Source organism: Bactrocera oleae, chromosome 5, assembly GCF_042242935.1.
Source record: "Bactrocera oleae isolate idBacOlea1 chromosome 5, idBacOlea1, whole genome shotgun sequence".
NCBI lineage: Eukaryota > Metazoa > Arthropoda > Insecta > Diptera > Tephritidae > Bactrocera > Bactrocera oleae.
In genome coordinates this window covers 41480040-41506423 of record NC_091539.1, presented here as the reverse complement: position 1 = coordinate 41506423, position 26384 = coordinate 41480040, and the positions used below count along the sequence as shown (strand labels likewise).

At 35.2% G+C, this 26384-nt stretch overlaps 2 protein-coding genes across 3 annotated transcripts in view; one reads left to right on the top strand and one right to left on the bottom strand.

Moving 5' to 3' along the window:
- The window catches only part of LOC106618861 (uncharacterized), a 323886-nt gene that overhangs the window by 127121 nt on the left and 170381 nt on the right, over positions 1-26384 (top strand). The gene's annotated exons all lie outside the window — the stretch shown is intronic.
- The window catches only part of fog (folded gastrulation), a 79658-nt gene continuing 66943 nt past the window's right edge, over positions 13670-26384 (bottom strand). For both annotated transcript variants that reach the window (XM_036366184.2, XM_036366185.2), the window contains exon 3: positions 13670-23285. In XM_036366184.2, coding sequence (XP_036222077.2) covers positions 19676-23113 — 3438 coding nt within the window. In that variant the 5' untranslated portion in view covers positions 23114-23285 and the 3' untranslated portion in view covers positions 13670-19675. The remainder of the gene's footprint in view (positions 23286-26384) is intronic.

Here is a 26384-nt window from a genome sequence, read left to right as displayed (position 1 = left end):
TGGTTTGGCGACTGGTGACTGTGATGGCAAGTCTAAAGTAACAATATGGTTTTCTTGTTTTCATTGAGTACAGAGTCAGCTCCTATATTTCGGATCATTGTCTGCTTGCAATGTACAGGTTGTCTATGATCCACCTCAGAACCACAAATCCATGAGCAGAGAGGCATCCATAAACACACACCTGTAATCTACGTTTCCAGTTTCTCCATAATGTTAGTTATTTCTATTTAAATACTTTGCTGTTTGTTTAATAGTATATTTGGAACCTTGAGGTTGTTTCGTTAGAAAGGCTGTTTCAACTTGTTTCTTACACATTTTTCGCAGCACGCTGTCTTACATTTAGAAGATCCAAAAAATCTGATCGCGTCAATGATCGCAATGGAACATGTGTTAACATAATTTGCAAAAAAATTAAAACAGTTTGCCTCAAATTAATTGCGCAACGGGAGAACGTTATTTTTTGAACGCACAGTACCAAGTGGAGCTAGCAACACCCGTACTTTCTAGTATTCGGAGGTACATATAGATTATCTATTTAGATGAGATTCGCATAATCTGGTTATCAGGTAAAAATTCCCCGGTCCGAATATCTCAATTTATAAATATGCACAATGCAAATATTATTTATACATTTACTTAAATGTAAGGAATAATTCTTTTAGCCGTACTATATTTACTATTCGTTTATTCGTTTGTCTGGGTTTATTAAAATATGGTTAGTTTTGAACTCAGGTGTTACATATGACACGGATGATCTGTTGATTCAAGCAAAATTTGTATTTTTGTTTATCCGGTTACTTTCCTTCTATTCGCTATTCGGTTTTATGAAAATTTTGTGATTCAACTTTTTAAAATCCGGTTACTTATCTAAACTCGGATATCATATATTAAATTTGTTTCTGGAAATTCGAAAATTATTTGTAACTGTTATATGTTTGCTTTGAAAAGCTGTCTATATTTTACTAGCAACACCTATTTTGACTACCTATCGAAAATCGATTTATTTAATATTTTTAATTAACCCAACTTATTTTCCATATGTAAATATCAATATATAATAATCGAAACATACTAATTTTATAATTTTTTCGAAAAGAACCGATTTAGTTTGGGGTAAACTAAAATTTTATTGATTTAAGTGCGGAAAAACCACCTCGTCCTTTATTTTCGTACCGGAAAATCTAATAAGAAACAGTTATAAAAACGGGCGAGTGTAGGTGAAACTGTACCTTAGATACGCTTTCTGAAAAAAGTGGAATGGAAATCTATACATCTGCTGTCATCAGATGACACGCGACTAAAGCTTACGATATTATATTTTCAGACCGATTGAAGTCACGCAAATAGGTGGGATTGTCGGCATTACAAAAAACTTTTACTCTTACCTACATTCGCAACCATAAGACCATCCCACAGCAGTACTTGACACTGCTTAAGTTCAAATCAAATTCATGTTTTGAGAAACATGGATCCACTTATGTATACACATCAGTGGCCAAGAAAGGTTTAGCTAGGGCTAGGCTACGAACTGCTGCCTCTACATTCTAAATTCTTGACGTTTGGCCCCATGTGACTTATTACAAACTTCCAAAACGTTTGCTAAACTTGAAAAGTCACTAAAGCCTAGTAAAAGTTTGAATCGAGGCCACGAAGGCCTAATCGCGAGGTCCAAGGTATTGCGCTAAAATAAAACATGAGAAATATATTGTCCTTTGTTCCAAAATATGTAATATATTTCAGTACATTACTGAACAGGTCTTGTACCTCCTCTACTATTACTTGATAGGACCTCTAGCGGGCTACGAACTTTCTATGAAATTTACAAAAGGTCCACAAGCTCACGAATGCTAAACACCAGGTGAATCCCAAGTCTACTATACTAAAAACTTTACGAAAATTAAGACAACCTACTACGACAGCGCGGCCATAAGCTGGTGATATACTTGTAGTTAAGGATCTTTGTTGCTGCTGAGTTGGCAGTCATTCATAGGCTCCTGAAATACCCGGCATAGATGATACTTGTTAATGAAGTTAATATTATAAATATACGCTTACTTGAGAGGTGTAGATATTTCATTTTGTGTTCGCTTCCCTAACGCTTTGTTTATCAAGGAGGTGGAGTCACATAGAATTTAATTTTTGTTCGTAAATAAAGCAGATCGATTTTATGTATATGAAATGTATATGCATGCTCTTTATCATGTTTAATCATCATATTAAATGGCTGAATAACCAGTATCATCTGCTCTTCCTGTTCTTCACGCCGTTCTACAATTTACAAAAGCCCTCTCTCAAAAGTTCAGGCTCTGAACATTCTCAATCAGGCCTCCTTTTTCATGCTTACGGAATTTTCTTACTTTCCTTAAATAGTTTTTAAAGCGCTTTTATCTACTTAAAGGATTTTAAACATTACTTATTCTGCATTATCGATAGCATTACCTCATTACTTTGCTTTTCTCAGTTTATCTCTAGCTAGAATTACACAATCGCTGCTCAGTCAGTGTGTATATTTTATCAATCAATTTATTTCCAAACCATTCAAATGAAGACTTAAAACTTCTTAAGTAGACGGAAATCCCTAATAAGAATGGAAGAACAGCAACAACTATTCCTAAAAACATTCCATTTGAAGCGTTTTTGCGAGTACTTTACCAATAGCCAATAAAGACATAGACAATGCGTAGTACAAAAACATAAAGTCTAAAGCTTTATTTGCTAACCGCAAACGACATTAGTAAATTGCCGAACTATAAAAACCGAAATCCTCACTAATATTGGCAAATAAGCAGCGCACAGCAGGAGTGGGCTTAGCAGCGAAGGCAGTTAGAAGCACAATAGTTAAGTAAATGACAAGGTAAGAATAACCATAAGAAGTGCAAATAAGTTGCTAACTAGCGGCTTTAATTGTAGCAAGACTGTCTTATAAGGGTGCAAAGATTTCCTGCTCTCTTCAAGAGTTGTATGAGTAAATATATATGTATGAAGTGTATGTGTTTGTAGAAGTTAGACATAAAGTATGTATATATGGTATATATGTACGTATATATGCATATATAACAGTAGTTAGTAGTTATGTAAACATTTGTGCGAATACCAGTTTATCAGGAGCACTTCGCACCTAAAGCACAAAGTGCATGATTAAGTGCGTATCTCATTAAACGCTTGTATGTACATATGTATGTATGTATGTATGTATGTATATATTATCAGCAAAACCCCTGCTGCTACGTTGAAAGTGATTCATAGGTATGGCGGACGAAATTTTTAAAATGCTCCCCGAGTACACCCTCGTTATAACACCCCGGTTCATGGCTACACTCTATTACTAACATTAGCTAATGTTAACACACCTATACATATATATATATATATTTATAAATACATATGTACATATACATATATGTATCCATTATATAATACTATGCAAAATATTTAAATGATTCAACAGCTCAAGACTGTTTGGATTTTGTGGAATCCGTAACGAGAACTAGTTTGGAAGCAGTTGTGTACTGGCAAAAAAAAAATATATTAGGGGCACGACTATAAGAATTGATAAACGTAAAATTTGGTTATCTAGTATTTAATGTCACGTTATGTTAGTTGTGCCGTACTACTTTGTTCAAAAATTTTACTTTGTATTCTTATAAATACCAAAAATTTTTGAACAAAAAAATTAAATAGTTTTTTACTTACACGCAATCACCGACGGCTAAAGCCAAGGTCCTCCACTGCCGCAATGATTCGGGCCTTAGCTGTGAATGAAACTTAAAACCAAAAGATGCTCACTATACGTTTTCCGTACAATGACCTATGATACAAAAAAAAATTACATTTGGCTTGCTGCGAGTCTCTTTGTTTCTAAAAATATTATTTTAAGTTATGCAGAAGGCAACCCTCGAAACTAAGCAGAAAATATTAATATGTGCGAGTAAAGTTCTATTTGTCCAAAAGATGGCAAGCGGTACATTTCTATCCCCAGCATAGACACTTATACCATCTTGTCAGAGTAAGCCTGAAAAGCTCCACTTAGATGTAGCCAATGTGTGCGTAAATCGCTAACAGCATAAAATACATCTATGTATATATGTATGGTATAGTAAACTTCTAGGAATTACACAATACAATCACTTACCTGCATAGAAGCACAATTACACCAACACACCTACACAAATGCTTGCGTTTCAATTTAAACTACTCGACGCGTTTTGGTGTGTGCTCTTAGTTGCCAGCGTGGTCGACTGCTTCCACCCATGTTTTCATACCCTTCTATTGCAAATACTGCGCTAACGCCTGCTGTGAGTGGCAAGCAGCGTGAGGCAACTTAAGTGTGATTATAAGCGCGATGGTACGCGCTTACGCTTGCCATGCACTTCATTTCAATATAAGCCATGCGCACTTATGTACATATAATATATATTATCTATATATATACTGATACACCTAAGTGGGTACATATATTACCCGGAACTCCCCAAAAATCTTCTTTAATCCAGCAATTTGCAACAGCGCTACGGAACTAAGTAAACCCAGCTAACTAACCACTGTTGCACGCTGCCACGCCTCATCTTCGTAAATCTTCTTAAACAGCCCACTCGTTCGTTGTTTGCTGAGGATTTGCAGTTTTTGCTATTTCTCGTCTACCTGCCACTAAGTACCGTAAGTGCATATCGCTCTCTGGCTCTGCTTGCCACTTGTTCATTTCAATTAGCCGAAACCGAAATTCTCTTGATTTAGTTGCCAAATAATTCACTTCAATTTAATGTGCAATAATAGCTGTGAAATTCACAACGACTACTTAGTTGGAAATTTATTTCGATGGTAAAAAGATTACGTTGGTAATTGATTGTGCTTTTAGATAGGTTATCGATATCATAAGCTTCAAATATATCATAGTTTATGATTTCATAGAAAGCGAACTTGTAAGAAGCAACTTAAAAGCCACGGCAACTAAAATAACAGAAGAGCTTTGTATTAACTTTTCTAAGTGGTGATATCGATATATATTTGAAAACCAAATGGTCGAGCTAAAAAAGTTAAAATGAACTGTGAAACAACAGTGCTTATATGATAACAGGTCTCGTAAAAAGAGATCCATTATTATACTCTGAATAGGGTATACTAAGTATGCCACGAAACATCCAAAAGGAAACGTCGGACACTCCATAAAATATATGTATATACAGGTTGCTTTAAAAGTTTCTGCTCTCACCAAGAAATAGCACTACTAACTCCTATTTTTTTTTTAAGTTAGTACATCTATTGTGAGAATACATGCAAAGTTGCAAGTGATTCTGTCAATTAATTTTTTGTTTACAAGCCATTTGAAGTTGACGTGTCAGAGTACTTTTTAAGTACGGAAAAAATGTAATATCGCGCAGAGATTAGTTTCTTTGTTTTGAAAGGTTTAAAAGTAAAGAAAATTTATGAACAATTGTTAGAAGTGTATAAAGAGACCTCCCCTATGAAAACGATCCACGCGAAGGACGACTAAAAACCGGAACAACACCAGAAATCATTGAGCAATTTCATAATATTGTTAGTGAAGATCCAAGTTTGACTAAGCGCTAATGCCATAGGCATCTCAAGCGAGAGTTAATATCGTTTACAAGATATGAGTCGAAAGAAATATACTTTTGAGCTGCACCGAAATGTGTACTCTTTATTGCTATTCTTAAGACTGGCCTGTTACATAGATCTTACTGCTATTTATACTAACTAGTGTTACTTATTACTAGTTGATAGTTTCTTTACATATAACATATTGTTTGTTTAAATACATTTGCATTGTTCTTAGATAAGATTGTTTTGTTTAATGTTGTTTTCATACATTCTGTTCATTCAGAGATAAGGTTGTTTTGATGTTTGTTTGTTTAGAATAAGTAAACGTTCCTTAACTCGAGTGAGTATGTCATAATTTACATGGAGAATTACATATGAAATAGCTGTTTGGAAAGTTTGTGCCGCACACGTTAACAATTAAAAAAAAACTGGATCTGAATTAAATTTCTCAGCATAATTTGGAGCGTTTCAAGCAGAATAAAACCGATTTCTTGCGATAACTATGGATGAGACTTGGATCTACCACCATGATCCTAAATTGAAACAAGAACGTTTACAGTGAACTAATGCTGGTTGTTTAGCTCCAAAGCAGGTGAAGTCACATTGATCAGCAAAGGAGGTTATGGCATCAGTTTTTTGAGATGAAAAATGAATTTTGTTGATTGGTTATCTGCAGAAAGGTAAAACAATCAACTCTGAATATTGTTGCAGGGTTTTGGATCAGCCGGATGAACAAATTTGTGAGAAAAGGCCTGGTTTGCAGCACAGCCCAAAAAAAATATTTTTCATCAAGACAATGCACCTGTTCACAAAGGAGTCGTAACAATGACAAAAATCAACGAATTAAAGTACAAATTGCTTGAGCATCCACGGCATTTGCCAGATTTAGCTCCTACTATCGACTACTACCTCTTCAGAAACCTGACACAATTCCTTCGTGAAAAACGTTTTTCGTCGAATGAAGAAGCTACAAGTATTACAGCCGTAGACGGGTATTTTTCGAGGCTTCCGGAAAGTCATTGTAGGGATGGCAAAAAATTATTGGACAATCATTGGAATAAGTGTATTGAAGTGAGGGAAAATTATATTCAATAAAAAAATATATTTCGTACCAAAAACAGTATTTTTTCGCGCCTAACTTTTCAACCAACCTGTATATATGATCAGCATGATGAGCTGAGTCGATTTAGCCATGTCCGTCTGTATGTCTATAAGTACGCGAACTAGTCCCTCAGGTTTTGAGATATCAATCTGAATTTTTGCTGAAAGCTGCCAAGAAGCTGCTTATTTGCCTGAACCACCGATATGGGACAACTATAGCATATAGCTGCCATACAAATTCAATGATCAAATCGAATTTTTGTAAATTACCGTTTGTATTTGTGAAGGGTATTAATATAGTCTCCGTGCCACCGACGTAAACGTGTTTTCTTGTTTTTCCAATAAATAACTTTAGTAATATGTATCTCGCGTTGCATAAGAGCGACTGGATATATCCTCCAAGCTCGAGGTATGGGTACCACACGAGTTAACTCACAAAAATCTCATGAACAAAATTAAAAATCGCTGCTGAATACAATAAACTCGATCTATTTTTGAAGCAGATGGTTACTGAATATAAAAATGGGTAATTTGCGACAACATTAAACGAAAACGGACGTGTTAGAATCACGGAGAGCCGGCGCAAACGGTGGCAAGCCCATGGTTGACGCCCAGGAAGGTTTTGTTATATATTCTATAAAATTGCCAGAGAGCCTTCTACTATGAGCTGCTCACCTATGGCCAACTTTTAATTCGAGGCAAAACTGTTTACAAACGGACCATCTGAAGATAGCATAATGTTCAGAAACGGACAGCCTTGGCCAATATGGGAGGAATAGCTTTTGGCCAATGCGGACAGAGGCTACTATGGGTGTGGAATTCTGAAAATGCGTCAAAATAATAAAAACTTTTTGAAGAAAATAAAAGGTTTATATATCGTAGAACTGTCCGTATATATCGTAGAACATATACCGTCTTAATAGGATAACCTCCAGATACAGATCAGAAATATAAGTAAAAGGTCTGTCACAATTTGTATAAGCTTAACTAAATATAGAAATAATTCGATGGGGTGAACTCTAGACAAAAGAAGATGGGATTCATGAAAAGTGAAACGGGTTGTCGCTTTTGATTGGTTAATAAATGAATATATGCGAAAATTCATAATAACTTCTTCTTTCAAGCGCTATACTTCTAGCACATTTTCTTGAAAGTATAAACCGAATCCTTACAAATTCCAATTACGCGATTAACACTAGCTTGAAGAATGATTTCTTATATTTAGTGAAAACTTATTTTGAAACCATTTTGGAACATATTAAAAATCATTAGGCAGATAGTACTCCAAAGTAGGCACCAGCTGCGTACCACTAAACATCTTACTAGTTTTGATAGACTTTCTAAGTTTTTTTTCAAATCTCTTACAGCTGCCACTTTATTTTGGATGATAAAATTAGGAACCGCGAAAGACACCGCATATCAACCGGCTAAAGGCTGGTCATCCTCAAAGGTATTGGTCTTAACTTTCATCACCTCCCGTACATGCTCTGCATATTACCGACTTCGCTTTACTATGTTTCCGAAAGTGAGCGCTCAGTGGTAAACATATTGCGTTGAACTCTATTATATAACGTACTTCCCTCTTTCCTAGAAGTTGAAAGTTTTTAGTCTGTCCACCATTCATATTTCGACATAGTAGTTTGCGATACGCTCTATATTGGTGGTGTTCCAAAAACTAATGTGTTGTCTTCACAACCTTTGCTTTAAGCAGACTTTGAAAAAGCTGCTCGTTTCTGGGTAGCTAATGGGACTTAGTTTTCTGGTTGCACCAGACTAGCCTACTTGTCGGTTTTTTTTTTGCAATTTTTACTTGAAAACTTGTATTAATTTTTGCTTCTTCTTGATCGTTCTGTAACAAACTGAGAAGTTTTTCATTTGTCGGTTACCTTTCCTCGATAGATAACCCAAAACCTCAATATGAAGTCAAGCCGAGTTTTTAGGTTATATCATAGTACTATATAATACACTCCTAGTTAATTTGAAGTCACTGCTGAACTGCTATAAAATTCAAAGCCAATAAAAACTACAAGAGAAGCCTCATCGAAAGCTTTCAACCATTCAGTGGTCAAATCTGATAAGAAGTTTGTAAAATGCGCTAAGTTTCTCCAAACGTGCTTTCAGCTCCTTCACCTTAATATTTGTCTAAATATGTAAAAAAAATAGAGTGAAATATATGTATTTAAGCTCAAGTACTTACATTTAAAAAATACAAAATTCCACCTTCGAATCAACGTTACTACTCTGTAATAAAGCATCTCCGCAAAAATAGATGAAATCAGTTATCTCAAGGAACTAAAACCCTAAAAAATTATTGAAAAAAAAAGTTTTCCTTCCTGCACCAAAAAGCTCAATATGCGTCTTACATATGATCATCTTGACATAATATTTGGCTGCGAAATAAGTATTTATGCAAAGCACATACCGACATAAATTAACCAAGTAGTGTATGTATATATGTATATGTTTGCAATATATTTAGCATGCGAAATGTGCACACATGTAAACATTATGTAAACAACGGCAATTTTGTTGTATCCTTTTTAACCTATTTTCGCAACAGTTGCACTTTCACTAATGGCATCTGCAACATTAAGAACATTATGTACCGTACATTAGCCGCACTGAAAGGGAACATGCATGTTCTACATTTATATCCACATTTAAATGTGTCAGCACTCATATGTGTTTTTGTGTGTATTTAAACACATTTTGTGAGTGTGAGTGATTTTTATATTTTCAGCGTTTGGTCGTTGAGCAACATTTGCTATTTATGTTATTTGTATCCTAAAAACCTTATACCAATCGTTGGCATTACATAAAGCAGGCTGGCACACACATACACATACTCATGCATACAAATGTGTGTATTAGGTGTAATGTAATGTTTGAGAGTTGGCAGACAGCGTCAACTTCAATTCTTGGCAAACTGACAAACAATTTTTTGATTGAAACAAAGTGTAATTTATTTCGAGTACAAGCAAATTCCTACATATATGCTATGTATGCTAAAGAGACATTCATATGTATTCCTAGGTAGCATTTTGGGGCAGTGTGTTTTCAGCTACTCTGCAGTGTAAATATTATATATAGTATACCGTTATTGTATTGCGTCAACGCAACTCGGCATATGAATATTTGACTTCGCTGAAAAATTCGTTTATGAATATGAATTTGCATATGCTCAGCGCGTAGCATACATATAGGCGCACACTAAATGCCGCGTCTGTGTTTCCGCTTCTATTCGATGGCTGCTGGTGTATGTCATACAGTGAGTGACAAAAGTGTGCACAGAATAATATGAAATTAACACTTAGCAAGCATTAACGCGATTGGCAGAAAAAAATATTTATATAAAAATACAAAAAAAAAAAGAAATAGTAAAATACTAAAATAGTAAAAGTAAAATAGAAGAAATTTCAAACGTTCTAACATATAATTTTTTCTAAATGTATGATAATAGTGGTGATATATTTTATAATTCTTATAAGTATCTAAAAGTAATTTCATGTCTTTTCATAGATTTTTGAGAGATTAATTTGAAATTTTGCACGCATCATTTTCTAGCTAAGGAGCCGTGTCATTTGTCGCAACCGCTGATATTGGGCCAGTATAACATATAGCTGTCATATACACTGAAAAATAAGAATAAACTGCTTGTATGAAACACTTTTTCAATTGACGAGCTATCTTCACGAAATTTAACACGGTTTATTGTCCGAGGCATCTCCAAAGAAATTGTTTAGATCAGATCACTATAGCATATAGCTGCTATACAAATGACTGAGCAAAATCAAGTTTTTGTAAGAAATCTTTTTTATTTGTATAGGGTATTATAGCTTCGGTGCAACCAAAGTTAACGGGGTTTCTTGTTTTGAATGTTGAATTGGTTAATAATTCATAATTATTTTCGCGTTCTAAAATTTCGAAATTTTTTTCATACTATTTTGAAATTTTTACTTGATGCCGGAACAGAAGAGACCGCACACAATTTCCTACGGAATATTATTGCCAAATCTTTTCTATTCTAATTGAAGAATAAACTTGAACTAAGTACTAGTGTCTTACAATTATATAATTATATGTAATTTTTGAACAATTAATTAGATGCGGATAAAAGTTTAAAATTTTTAATATCTCAGTTATTAAGGAGTAGTAAAATATATATTTTTCGAGTAAAGCTTAATTGAAAAATAAAAGTTATACATATCTGACAAATATATCTAAGGTGGTGGTGTGAAAATTTCAATCCGATCGGTGCAGCCGTTTCCGAGATATGTCCTCACCGACTCTGAAAGCAGCGTTTCGAGAAAAACGCGTTTAAAGTTTGGGAGTCGGTTACACTAAGTTAAAAAATTCTTACAAAATCGCTCATATATATGTTGGATAGCACGTTTTGGATCAACTTCAAATTTTCGGAGAATATACTCGAATATATGTATGTACATATGTACCTTCGTTATAATTATATGCAAAAAAATGCCATTCCTTTTTAAATTCATATATGGATATAACCCCTCAATAAGCTCGTTTTTGTGACTCACGGTATACACCCAAACTCTCTTTTATATGTACGTAAATTGGCGTATTTATTTAGTCAATCTACATGAATTTATGTTTTCCGTTATGGCCGCTCCACTTTGCTTCCGCCACCCCACCCCACCTTGCTGCCCTTTAACTCATTCAGGCCATTTCGATTGTTATTTATTTGGTAAATATCATATTGGCATATTTTTTCCTGCTACCGTGCTCACCACTACTGCCACCGGCAATGTTAAGAAAGTTGCTTTCGCTGATTTTCAGGATGTGGCCATGAGCGAATCTTCGACATGAAAATGTAAACAAAGTACGATAAACGTGGTGAGAGAAACGCCGAAATTGCGCGCTGGCATACTTTCGGCGATCAAGAGCTCGCTTATTCACGTGTGTGTGTGTGGATGTTTGAAGGATGGTGCCTTGGTGTTGCTCCTACAATTTATGCGCCCCACAGTGTTTCTGTTTTCATATCTGCTATTTATTTGCGCTTCAACATATGTATATATATATGTATATGCATGTATTTATGTAAATATATGTGTAAACGCATGCGTACTTTCACTATTTGCCTTCTTCTGGTTGTTGCCTGAATTTTAATGCACTTACTGTGGCATTTAAAAGTCATAAATCATGATTTTTCCCCACAGCCACTTCCTCCAACAGCCTGACTCTCCCAACAGAAGCTATTTACTTCGCAAACCGTACGCACATATACATATATGTATGTATAGGCTTAAGGCCTGCTAGAGTTATTTGGCCCCAAGGTATTCGCTTTATATATACGTATATCTCAATAATATTTTCTTTTTTTTCTTTCAAAAATAAGTTGCAATTGTTTGAATATATGATCTTTTTTACTGTACTGTTGGTGCACACATTTTGTTTTTGAAAGAGTTTTAAATTAGAAAAATATCGGTGCATATATGTATATGTACACGCATAAAATATGCCTACGCACACTTTGACACATTTTTTCAAACATTTTTGAATTCTTCGAATATTCCATTAGAAAGTTTAGTGACCTTAATTATCGCACACTGACTGTTCGCCAGGGGAACAACGGTAAAATATGCGCATAAGAGTAGAATTTTCATTGAGAATTTCGGCTGAATAATTTAAGCTCCTTGTAAATGTAGGCGTATGGGCAAAAAACACGAAGCCAATGTAAAAGCCAATTAAAGTTTTACAAGCTAATTTTGAAATTACTTGAGATTTTAATATTTCTGGCTTTTTTTTTTGTATTGCCTACTTTTAGGCTGTATCGATTTCACTGTACTGTATCGTTCCCGTTGTAATTTGGGGTTTGTTGAGAATAATAATAAAACAAAGTCGTGTTAATAATTATTAATATTACTTCCATGTAAACAGAATTAATTCCAGGAAAAATTAATAAAGGATGTGTAGAATATTTTAATGTTGATGAAAAGTGCATTCAAACAGCTGTGGTCAAAATAATGTTTTTAAGCTAAGCCTTAAATTAAAAATATTTTAAACAACGGAAACGGGTAACTACTAGTCATATCTAAGCAATTATCATCTAATTTTGTGGAAAATTTCATATGGAATAGCTAAGTATTACTCTTGCTGGCCACATACTACGTGGGCAGAAAAGTCTGTGCCCTTATATTTAGCCTAACTTTCTTTACAACTTTGATCAAATCGATCAAATAACGCTCAGTAATATGGTATATATACTTATTTTTTATTATTTTGCCATGTTTGAGCTGGTCGGTGAAAATAATTTTATGTGAATAACTATCTTATCGGCTGGTCTTTGTGTTTTCCGCAGCTTTGAAAAAGTCGTCCGACTTTCACCGGGGAACAGCCATTCGGCGAACTGCCGATTTAATGAGGTGTTTAAACATGGCTCTATAGCGTTCCCAACTGACTGTAACATTTTTGCTGGCGTAATTTTGAAGAAATATGGATCAATGACTCCTTCTGCAAAGACCATGCCAGACTGTAACGTTTTGAGGATGTAACGGCGTCTTAATAATGACTTGTGGATTGACATCACTTTTCTCGTTTTGAGCCCATTCACCCAACATGTGACGCGCCTGATGGACCTTTGCCTTAGATTCATAAGACGCAGTCGTAGTGACGTTATGCCCGCGATTCGCTTGAACGAATGAATAAAAATCAATATTTTCATACTCATAATCAAGTAATTGTATGTAAGCTTGTTTTATTTGTGTATGGTGTTCTAACTTCGGTAAAAGTTATTGTTTTTTCATCTTCTTATGCAACTTACAGAAAAATTAAAAATATTTATAATTCCCAGCCAACTCAATATTTTCTGCAATGTGCAGTGAAATTGTGTGTAGAAAATCGTGAATTGAAATTAAACAAGCAAGCTTATCCTTTATTAAAACCAGTATTTGCTGCTTTTCGGCTTTTTCATGCCTATCAAATTCAAGCGCTGGCATATTGTAATCAAATATTAAATTGCTTTCCACTTTTGTTAAATAAAACAGCATTTTTATCCAGTTCGAATTTAGTTTTCATAAATAAAAACATTTCTTATACATTTTATTTCTTTTCATTTTTGTAAATATTGTGTTACACGTTATTAGCGTTCGCCCATTTATTGCTTGGTTGGCGCACAAATACACACACAATGACATGTTTGCAATGCCGTCGCCGTTAGTTCGTGATTTATAGTAAAACTTACAAAAATATTTTATTTACACAAATACACATATACATACATATACAAATATATAATATAGATTTCTGATTATTTATTAAAAATAGAAATGTTTGGATAAAAAGTTATTAAGTAGTGCTGTCGAACAATTGAAAATATTTCCACTTCGAAAGCCAGAACCACCAGAGTGGGTGGTAAGCGGAGTGAAAATAATTTGCATAACTCGAATATTTAAAATTGAAAAGTTTTAAATTTCAAGCCAAGTCTAAATTCGGTATGCGAAAAATATCATTAACATTTTCAATAAATTCTGCATTGTAAGGTTGTTGTAGTTGTTATACAACCTTGCATAATTTATTTTACATTTTTTCTAAAGCTACACAGCTTATACCGTTATTTATTTGTTAGCTTAATAAATGGCTATGCATATTTGATATTAACAGTTTTACATTTTTCTTAATTTATTTTTACATTTTGTTACTAAAAATATAAAATATATTTATTGCAAATTCCTCGCTGACTAAAAAATTGTTGTGATGCAGAAAATCACCGTTAGCATTGGGTAGCAAATGCGCTAAAATGCATTCGTAAATAATAATAACTAGCAATTGTTTTAGTATTTGTTGGCCTTCATTAATTTTAAGCTCTGTTTACACACACACAAGCACATTGCTATGTATATATGTCTGACTATAGGTACTCGTATGTGTCGCTATTTCTGCTTTTGTAGTTAAGTTGTAACGACGGTTAGTCTAAAGTCGAAGTACAAAAGATGTCGGGTAAGTGTAAACGCAGCATAAGCTCAGTTGGTCGCGCTTTTATAGCACTATGTGTAAATAAATATTGCACAAAATCAAATTTTAACCTAATGTGGTTCACATTTTTTATTCGAACGTCTTCAATTTCTCTCTAATATGCATACTAAAGTAAAATTGGAAGTTTTTTTGTATAAATTGTATGAAATTAAATTTAATATATTATCTGGTGAATATATTAACCAATTTGAAATTTTCGACGAAAGTTTCTCATAATGATTGAAGTCAGAAAGTAGTCAGGTTAAAAAAAATATTTTGCAAAATCTTGCGTTTTTTGTTGCGACAGTGTCGGTGAGGAAAATTTCTCCGCAACGTCTAGATCGATCGACTTTGAATTTTCTGAATTAAAGATAATTTCAAGCAGAAAACTCGTCCTGCTTAAGATCGGCTACAGGATCAAGACGATCGAAAATTTTTCAAAAAGAATCTCCGATTTTTAAAGTACATAAAATTTTGTAAACGTACATTATTTTTACTTCTTAACGAAGTAAAATGACTTTTCACAAAATTTAGGGAGAAAAAACGTTTTGTTTCTAACTTGCAAGTGAGTATAATAACCCTTTAAGGATAACTATATTTTTCTTTCACTTCTTGTAGAAAAATCAATTTATTACATACATACGTTTATATGGGCACAAAAATATAAATCTCTGATGTGAAAATAGCGTGTGAAGGAGTTTTATTAAATAAGGATTAACATACAGGTTTCATCTCAACTTTCACTGCAAATCTTATAAAGCTTTCTTGAAAATTTATATTATTGTACGCTTCCTATAGATAATGCATCTCTATGCGTACAAAGAAAAAGAATTGTAATATAGTTTTCCTTAAGCATTGATTAAGCTTGTTGTAGTATTATTTTCATCAACCTGTCGCCAGTTGGGAAGCTTTTGTTTCGTTTCCAGTTTTTATACATGCTACATTGCATTTTTTCCTTATTTGAAGCAAGCTTTCTTGTAACAAGTTTCTTCTATATTTGGCTAGCATTTAAGCTTTCACTTTACTTAAGTTGATTTTGATTCAAGCTTTCACTTTTGTAACCGCTTTCGCTTTGACATATGACACTTAATTATCAAAAAACTCTAGCTTACATAAGCTTTCACCTTGACGTGCCGTTGAAAACTTTCGCTTTGCACAAGCTTTTATTTTACCAAAACTTTCACCTGGTTTCTAACGTTAGCTTTGTTTCCAGCTTTCAGTGTGTTTTGCACTTTCATATTCCTTGTTTTAAACTTTTCTAAGTTTAACGTTGGCACTTCGAGCTAAGCTTTAACTGTTTAGTGTTTTCATCCTTTTGAAAGATTTAATATTTATATGCCATTTTTTTCATCCTTTTGAAAGCTTCAAGCTTAATCGGTCGTTTTTTAATACTTTCACATTTACACGTTTTATTTTGACATAAATGACGTTTTTTTTTTTTGAAAATTTTAAATTTCGTTTTTATGTGCGATTTAATTTGGTTTAAAGCCTTCAAAATGTAAAAAGCTGTCACTTTTATTTAAACCTGCACTTTGTTCTCAGCTTTCACAAAAAGCTTTGACATTATGTAAAGCTTTCATCTTGATTTATACCTTAAATTAAGTTTTTGTGTTATTACAAACTTTAATTCTGAAAAGCACTCACATTATTCTCAGCTTTCACAAAAAGCTTTGACATTATTTAAAGCTTTCATCTTGATGTATGCTTTAATTTAAGCTTTAATTTTGTTTTAAATTGTAACTCTTAAAGGCGTTCTCTTCCAGTTTCTCCAAAGCTTCCGCCTTCATTTAAGCTTTTACTTTATTTGATTTTTGAGCTAGAAGTATGTTCAGCATCACCATAAGTTGCTGAACTTGCTTAACATCATAAAAGATGTTAATCAATATTGGAATTCCCTTTCGGAAAGTTATCAAAAGCTCGCTTAATAAAGTTTTTAAGCGCTCACTGTATTTGTAAACGATTTATTTTGCCAGTATAACTATTTTTTTATTTAACAATTTGTGATGTATCATGCAATAAAATAATCAACGCTCATATTTGCATATATAACAGTTACAGTAGACAATATACATATGTCTACCATGTAACAGTTATAATGGGCTGACTTAAATGCTGCGTATTTCCTTTTAACAAATTTTATTTTAATACAACTTTGCTAGCTCTTACACATACAAATACGCCGAGTTTTCACATAAAATCAGGCCATTTCAATTAGTGGCAGATATATGTATACACACATTTTAAGGGCTTTTTAGATTTTTACAAAAAAAATAGTTCGGGACACAAGATAAATTATATGTAGGACTTAATTGTGTTGTTTACTACTTAGTTAGAAAATTTTCGCTTAAAATTTGACATTTACAGTTATTTTTATACACAGAATATTGTTATAATACATAATAAATCTTATAATGATAGTTAGATAGATGTACAGGTATATATATATATAGATATTCACTTAAAATTATTACATACAAACTTACATAGTAAATTGTATAAATAATTACATATAAACAAAATTAATTTCTTTCATTTAAAGTTAAAAAAAAAACACATGTGTTTACTTAACACAAATAAATTTTCGCTTATACTTTGCATTACATCACATTTGGTAAATATTGCAATGGCATTCGCCGTTTTGTGTCACTGTGGCGGAGGCAACGATTATTGATAAAGAACGAAAAATAAGGAAATACATGGAGGCAATCAAGTGTGCATTTTATATTTGTGTAGGTGTATATGTAATAGGCGAATTGATGCTGGCTTTTGGTAATTTAAATGCCGTGGTACGTGCGCAAAAAGTCAAAGTTAGGGTGATCATTAAATATGGAAATTATCTTTTTTAATATTTGCGCGATATTTAGAATTTGGCTTTTGTTGAACACACAAAATCGCATATATGTAAACAAAATAGGGTAGTCCTAAATTGTAGAAATTTTTGTTTAAACCTGATTTCGGAAATTTCTGTATATAAATTAGGGTGCTCCTTAAATTTAGAAGAAAAAAAACATTTTACGTAAATTGCTTTGATATTTGAAATTTGAGCCTTATGTAACAGCGCTTAACTGTCACCATTCGGTGCTTTAATTAAAAAGAAATACACTTGGGTACTGTGTTTATGATTTTAGCCTAATGAATAACGAAACAAAATAGTTTTAAGGAGCTCATAGAAAATTTGAACTTTGATACCTGTTCGGTAAACCTTAATTGCCACCGATCGCGAATAAAATTTCAAAGTCATAACACCAATATATCAATAAAGGGTCTCATATTGGAGAATAATCACTAATTTGATTTTTTTTTAGTACCATCCTAATATAAATACATACATGAAAGCACTTGCATATATGGTAAATATGCATGAAAGAAAAACATTGTATCGCTCACATTTTATTTTTGTAAGTGTTTTACGATCTTTAAATCATTTGGAAATTTTCCCAAATAACTTCGGAGGCATGCAAAACGGCGAATGACCTCATACGAAATGCGTGCAGTTTCATAAAAAACGGTTATATTTTATTTTGTTCTTGTATGCTTGTTGTTGTTGTATCTGTGTACTTACATTTGTATATGTGAGCTTAAATGCTCGTGAAACCTTAGCAGCAGCAGTGGCAGCAGCAGCAACAACAATAACACTGTTAGGTACTATGTACGTTACTTATATTTAATACAACAAATACAAAGGGGAATAATTTTTATAAGTTTTTAATTTTATTATATGTTTGTGTCGTAGTATTTGTAATGTAAAACGAAAATCTATATAACAGCAGCAACAAAAACAATACAATAACAACAGCAACAATGGCTTACTATTTAAAACATACAAGCTAACATCAGCACAAATATTTTTTTTTACAATTTTTTTTTTTCGTTTTTGTTGCCAGTTTCTATACGAACCAACTCTTCCATATAAAAAATCTTACGCATTTTTGAAATTTGAAGAAAAGTGCGTAAAAAGCGCGAAGAAGTTTAGTTACGTGAGAAGCTTAAAGCTATTTTAGTTTAGTTGAAATTTGAAATATTTACTCCACCTACTTGTATGCCTATACTTTATACAGAGCATTTCCAAAGACAATAAAGCTTTGAAAAACTAGGAGCTTTCATATTTAAACGAAGCTTTCACACAATGATCTAAATTTTTGTCAAATATTGCGCAAAAATCATTCGAAGCATTTACACTAGCTCACAAAAAATTCAAAGCGCTTTTAGCAGCTTTCACTAGTACTTCAGCTGCGCTGCAGGTAATGGAAACTTTTAATTTTTCTGCACAAATTCACAATTATAGCAGAAGTTTCCATAATTATAAGCTCTCATCGTTTCTTGAAAGTGTAGCGAACGACAAATCTGTAAAACACGCAATTCTGAAGCTTACACTTTTGCTGACACATCTCAAAGCGCTTTTTGAACTTTTGCCTGCACTAGAGTGCCAGAGTAGAGTGGTTTGCAAATTTTCTATGAATTTAAGTAATGAGCAAATGTTTTGTTATCGCCACACCTACATATCAAGACTCTAAGTCTTCACGCTTCCAAGCTTTTTGTGTGAGTTTTCATAGTTTCTATCCACTTCCGCGCCACAATTAATATTTCAACCTCTGCGCATATTCTTTAGCGCTGCCTACTTCCCATATCCGTATTTAACACCTCTTCTCCGCGCGCTCTCGTAAAATTTATCTACTACAAGTTTAATTGTAATTAACTATTAAAAAATTTTCTATTTTTTCACGTTCATTGCATTGGTCTCTATTTCACTAAGCGTTAAGTTAATTATTTCTTTGTTATTGTTGTTGTTTTTCTAGCGGTTTGTGTATGTAATTTGTACGGGTGCTCTTGGGAAAAACTAACCCCGCCCCATTTAATGTCAGCTCGGCCCGTGTTCACACGACTCCAAATTTTGAAAGCTTTTAAAGCTCCGAGGCATTTAAAAATTTGACTGAGCCCAATTTCCCTTTTCGCCAATTTCCTTACACAATTTCCCTTTTTTCGTACGTACATGCGAGACATTCGGGTGGACATTGCTGTGGGAGGCAACAAACTGGGATAATTATGTACTAACTTTGGTTTTCATTTGGCTTTCAGGAAAGGCGGACCACAAGCGGAAGAGCAGCGGTTGCTCTTCGGTCGTGTCGCGATTGAGACGCCAATTGGCGGGCAACCACCAGTAGGCCGACTGTTCTATGGGTTCGTGCTCTTCCGGCACAATTACGAAGTCATCTGTTGTTTTTGTTATTGTAGCTGCTGTATCTTCCAATGTGTTTGTTGTTGTTGCTGCTGTTGCTGCCGCTACGCTATTATCACTAAAGTGATCGATTCGTATAATTTTGCTATTTCGACGGCTGGGCGTATCGAAATCGCTTTTGCTGTTATTAATTATATTGTTGTTATTGTTGTTTTTCTCCATACTGCTGCTTTTTACACTTAAACTATTTTTACTTTTACTACTACTACTACTGATACTGCTACTATTACTACTAATACTACCGATTGGTGTGCTCTCTGCGACCTCTGTTGTTGTGGTTGTTGTTGTCGTTGCCGGTGCATCTGCTTCTGCATCGACGGCGCTGCCACCAAAACCAAAGATGGGCATAATCCGCGACCACAGCGTTGTGGCGGCCATAAATTCAGTGTCTGTCGCCGTAGCCTCGGTGTCAAAGTCGGGTTTGGCGCTCGTGTGAATCTCAACTTCGACGCGCTTCTTGCTTGATATTTCGCTAAGTTGCGCGTTATCTGCTGTAGAAGACTCGGCGCGTTGATTTGCACTTTCCATTTTAGTCAACGAGAGTGATTGCGTGGTTGCTGTTGTTGTTGCAATGATTGCGCTACCACTGTCCGCAGGCAACGAAGACTTGTTCAATGTAGACGTATCAGGCACTTGTGTAGCAGTTTCTGTTGTTGTTGTAGTCGCGCTGTCAACGTCTTGTCGCACCTCAACCGCTTCCGCACCGCTCGCGCTCGCTTGCTGATCACTCTCTGCCGCGCTTGCAGACTGCTGCACCTCCGAATCGGGCGCGTTTGCGGTTGCCAGCATTGAAATGGTTGTACTTTGTATTGTTGCTGCAGTTGTTGTTGCTGCTGCAGTTTCTGTTGTCTTTGTAGCTACCATTTTTGTCGCGGTCGCCTGTCGATTGCCCTTCACCAATTCATTAATCATTCGCAATTCTTGCGCGATATTTACATCACGCGTCACTGACGCGGCCTCCGCAGACTCAGAGCGCGCCGGTGCATTTTTATACTTATTGCTGTCATTATCGGTGTCGCTGTTGCTGCTGGCCGCGACAACATTCACTAAATCGCTGTCGGTGTCGCTGCCACTACTCGGCACATCACTCATGATCGCACTGCCGGCGCTGACACGGGTCGTCGCCTCTTCACCCGAAAGCATCTCCACAGTCTGCGGTACGACGGTGGTGACAAGAACTGGGACTTGTTCATACGCAGCGCTGCCTCGCACAGGTATCTGGATGGGAGTGATGGCTGCGGTGGCGACGGTGGGTGTGTTGCGAAACCGGTATGTGCTTAGCGTGCTGGCTGAGGCAGCTTGCGGTGTAGTTGTAGCGGATGACACTGTGGCAGCACTGGGTAACGGTTGTGTTGTCGTATCTGCTGTGTCTGCGCTCTCTTCGGCCGCATTTTGTACTGTTGTTGTTGTTTCGCTTGTTTCGTAGATTATTGTCGCAGTTTGCGTTGTTGTGTGGACTACGCCCGTCACCAGCGTGGTAGACGGCACATCTTCAACAGCTTTTGATTTTTCAAGCTCAATTTGTTGTTGCTGCGAAATCGCCTGCAAAAGCGAGAGGTTACTCTCCGCTGCCAAAGCGTCAGCATCTTGCGCCTCTATCACAGTAGTTTCGTCGATTTGAAAGTTTGTAGTGCCCTCCGGCTCGGTTGTGGTTATGAAACTAGTTTCCTGCGCGTCGGTATTGTTTGCGACAGTTGACGCCTTATGCGGCGTCACGCTGCGTGGGTGTTCATCTTTGGCGCGCATTGACGACGTTTTTGGTGCATGACCGGCATCATGTGTATTTGGAGTAGTTGCTATTGTTGTTGATGTTGTGGTAATATAAGGCGCAACACTGCTCAAGGGCAAGAGCGCATCGGCGCGTAAAAATTGTGCTATGCTGTGTTCTTGTTGTTGCGCCGCTGCCACCAAATCGCCAGCATCCGCGTCTTCGCCGCCTGCGCGTTCATCTTTGGCTGGCTGCGCAATTACCGTTGTAACCAGGTGTACACTGCTGTCATCCTTGAACAGTGATATGCGCTGCGGTTCAAGGTCGCCAGCATAACCACTAAACGTTTTCACGGTAGTGCCTGCGCCCCCGGCTGGCAATATAATCGCATCGATATCGCCGTCTGCGAATGCCGGCACATTGCTGCCGTCCGCAGACAAATCAGCCAGCACTTGGCTGCCATTTACTGCGCGAGTATTGTGGTCTGTGATGTTAGCATTACTTCCCGCCACCGCTGTCGTTGTTGCATTGCTTTCGTTCTGCGAAGCTACAACATTGCGCTGAAAAAATCCTTGCACCGCATCTAAAAACTGTGTTGAATTGAAAAATGTTGCGCCAGCATCATTGTCATTGTCGGCCACACCAACGCGCTCACCTTCCGAACCATTCGCGGCCAACAATTCAGTCAATGGCCGCGCGCTACCACTGCCCTCCATCGCGCCACTGCTCATATCCGCTTCATAATCGTTGGTTGGAAATTTTTGCTCAAACAGATTGAATTTCAATGGCTCATCACGCGCCGGCGGTTGCTGTGTATTGCTCGCGCCCACCACAAGGCCACCGTTGAAGGGCTGCGGCGCTTCGTACATCATCACCGGTTCGCCTTCACCCAAACCCAAATCGTACTCCTCGTCACCGTAATCGATTTCGTATGCATTGTCAGCGCCTGTTGCGCCCCCAACACTGCCGCCAAACAAGCCCAATACCTGCTGTGTCAGCAAGTCACTCTGATTGATGTTCACGGTTGGTATGCAACGTGACTGGAAGAGTTGATGGCCGGGCGGACAGTCGCGAAACGGCAGCGAAAATATCGATTTCGGTGTTACTTTTCGCGATTTCTCCAACTGCTTCTGTTCGGGTGGCAACATGAGCCACGCCTGCCAGGCAAGATTTTCAGCAGTGCCCTCGATGGGCTTCGAGGTAATCGGCAACGCCTCGACGGCGCCCGCCCACCGCTGCGTCGTCGAGCGCAACGGTTGCAAGGGCGGTGGCAAGGCGCAGACCAGCACCAACACCTGCAAAGCGGCCATACTACAACGGCGCAATGTTGTTGCAGCGCGCCTTGTCCTCGTCGTCGTAGCATCCATCGTGTGTGCTGTCATGTGTTTTTGCAGCTGACCAGCTATTGTTGTTGTTATTGTGGTCGTTGAATTTACTGTTTTCGTGTGATGTTGCATTGCTCTTGACTTAGATCCGTTACATATAGGTGTTCTTGTTATTACTCTAGTTGCTGCTGCTTGTATTCTGGTAATCATGGCATGTGTTCGATATGTGCGGTGTCGCTATAACTGTACGCCGTTGTTGTTGCAGCTCATTTAAATATTTCATATATAGCGGCAGCGTCGCTCAACTCGTTGTAACGTTGTTGTTGCTGGCTTATATTTTGTTGTTGTTGTTAATTAAGTTGTTTTTTGAAAGTCGCTTGATCTGCAATTGTAAGAGACAAAATTGGTAGCAGTTAGTATTGAATTATTTATAGCAGTTATTTGCTTTATTGCAATTTAATTTACTTTGGTGGCTTAAAGGTGGAGCTTGCATTCTTGTATACTCGTGGCTTATTTGGTATTAGCAGCTATATGATTTTATTATAGACGCTAACTAGTTGAACTAAATTATATAAATGAATGAATATTGCTCGCGTTAATGAAGACAAAAAAATACCCTTCTAATTGAGCTAGTTGATTCTGTGGTTTCGGTGTATGTGTGTTGGTGCACTTATTCTATAAATGTCAACATTTTTGTCATATTTATTAAATAAAAATAGTTACATACATATATATTTAAAAATCAAAAAAACTGAAAGATCTATTTAAATTTTGTTGAAAATATAATATATGGCTCGCTTAACGTTCAATTAAGCCTAAATTGCACATTTATCGAGTGAAAGCATTTTCTAATTCAAAAAAAAATCACTGCATTTACCAAATTTCACATGCCCAAAAATTATTTTCGAACACTAAATTAGAAAATTTTATCGTGTATAGGACATTATACCTAAAAAAAATATATACAATTGTATGTATATAAAAAAAATTATTATAAATTTGTTTTTATTAAATATGTAGCATTCGTATAGCTAAGCTTCAAATAGCCCTGAATTTGCCAACGAAATCTAAAATAGCTACTTAATTAAGTCAATTAACAAATAATCTACAAAAATTAACACTAATTGATTAAATTAAGCTGCTGTTTCAAGCATTTTCGCGAAGAATATCATGATGACATACATCTTTTCAAATCCTCGTTGAAATTTGCGACATTTTCGGAATTTTTATTATTTTTTAAACTAATCAATATCCGAAATGGCACTCATCGATTTAATGCCTTTATTGATTACTACTAACTTACTTATCTGATCATAAAAAACATTATAATGAATTGCTGTAAAAAGTATTATTTTTGCAGAAATATATTCATCAATGCCTAAACAGATAATAGTCAGTGATTTCAACCTCAACTCAACGAATGTCGGTTCTGAGAGAATATATTTGATATTATATATATATATTTTGATACATTTTATAGAATGTGAATAATATTAGTCAAATTATCATTGTTGACCTCTAATGATATCAAAAATTATAATAAAAAAGCACAGAGTCGAGATCATTCGTTCAGTGAAAAAGTGTTAAATTAATACTGAGACTGTTCTAGCCTTCGTAGGTTCCTCGATATTTCAGTAAACTCTTTTGAAACGCTGGTAGCTCTCGCACGAAAACATATTGCTAATTGGGCTCTTAAGCTTAGAGTTATTAATAGTATTATACCCCAGTATCTTAAGTATATACTATTACAATCACACAGCGATTATCGTTTCTAATAAGCTGAAAAAAGCTGTATGTTTGCTTTATATTTGGTCTAAGTCAACTCAAAGCAGCTGTTATACTTTTCTTCGTCTCTATACAAGGTTTATTTTTCTTAGTTTTTATTGTTTCAGTATTCTGACAGATACAAAAGAAATAGGAAACACAGCTGCTGCAAAAACAATGAAAAAGTTAACAAGAAACGGTAAATTTTCATCAACAACGTCAACAGTTGTCAGCCAGCGACTTGAAATGCTTTTCGAACCGTTCTTGAAGCACATACATATGTATATACATGTGCGTATGTAAACACTATTGAGTAAATACATACCTGTAGAAAAAAGAAAGAGCAAATGGCATATTAAATGTGTAAATATATACCTATATATGTTCTAATGGAGTTTACTGTTGTTTGAAGAAGACTCTTCAGTGGTTAAGTAACTTGGTTTTAATATGCTTTTTGATGTATATTTTTAATCTGTTTTGTATTATACTAAGCTCGAACTGCCTTTATTACTATTTCATAATATTATTTTCATATGAACTTAACGGTTAAATGAAGTAGAAGTAGGGGGTCCTATCAGCCCAAGCTCAACTAGTAAGTCGAGTATCTTAATATCCAAAAAGCAACTGGTATACCCGAACTCCTGACTTATTGCTAAAATAAAGTTGGTGTTAAGTGAGAATAAAGTCAGTGATTCATAAAAAACTTTTTACTATTGGTACAAGTCTAGTCATTTTGAACTAGTACATTTTTCGCACGGAATGTAGTAGTGTCGAACTAGTTTTTTTCAGACTATTAAGTTTTCAGTTAAGAATTTATGCTTATAAATTATTACTGAACTCTTTGTGGTGAATATATAATGAATAAATTATAAAGTAAATTACGCGAGATTAATAATATGTATTTCTGTTTATATATACATACATACATACATATGTATGCGTACAATTGTTGAAAGGTATATTTTTAGATTTTTTTATTTTCCACAATGTCAGCAACAAAAATTCAAAATTCTGAGAATGTCAAAAGCTCGTCTTTATGACCGACTAAGGCACATCAACGCTGCTGTCACCATTTTCTACGCCATGCCCTCCTCTCCTTCATTTGCTGAGAGCAGCTGCGGCTGGATTACGCAAGTCAGTTCTGCATAAATACAGTGTTGTTGAACTTGTTGATAACTTAACGGTTGCTGTTAACTTACATATATTTTTTTGCATGTGTAAATTATACAATATTCGTGCTGTCAAACAATGAAAGTGGCAAGTGTTGGGATGAGTGTGTGAAAAGACACTGTGCGATATAACATCTTGTTAGAAAAAATATTATTTTTAGAAAATCTAACAAAAAAAAATTTTAAACAAAAAAATAAATAAAATCATAATACTAATTTAAAACCAATATTTATTATTTTTTCATTCGTTTGCTTTTATCAAAACTAATGCTGGAAACAAAAAACTGCATTACAATTTAAAAAAAAATGTATATTATTTATTTCAAAGAAAACAACTATTTTTTTGAAAAATATGTACATATGTGCATGACTTGTAGGGTGGGTCGGAAATCCAAATTTTTTTTTTCGTTTCGTACTCTGAAAAATTGGTTGATAAACACCTCTAAGAACGGCTCTCCAATTATGATCTCTTAATGGTAACGGGAAGTCCGCGGAATAACGGTTTTCTATTGTTTTCTTATTACCAGATAGAAGAATTCATATCTCGC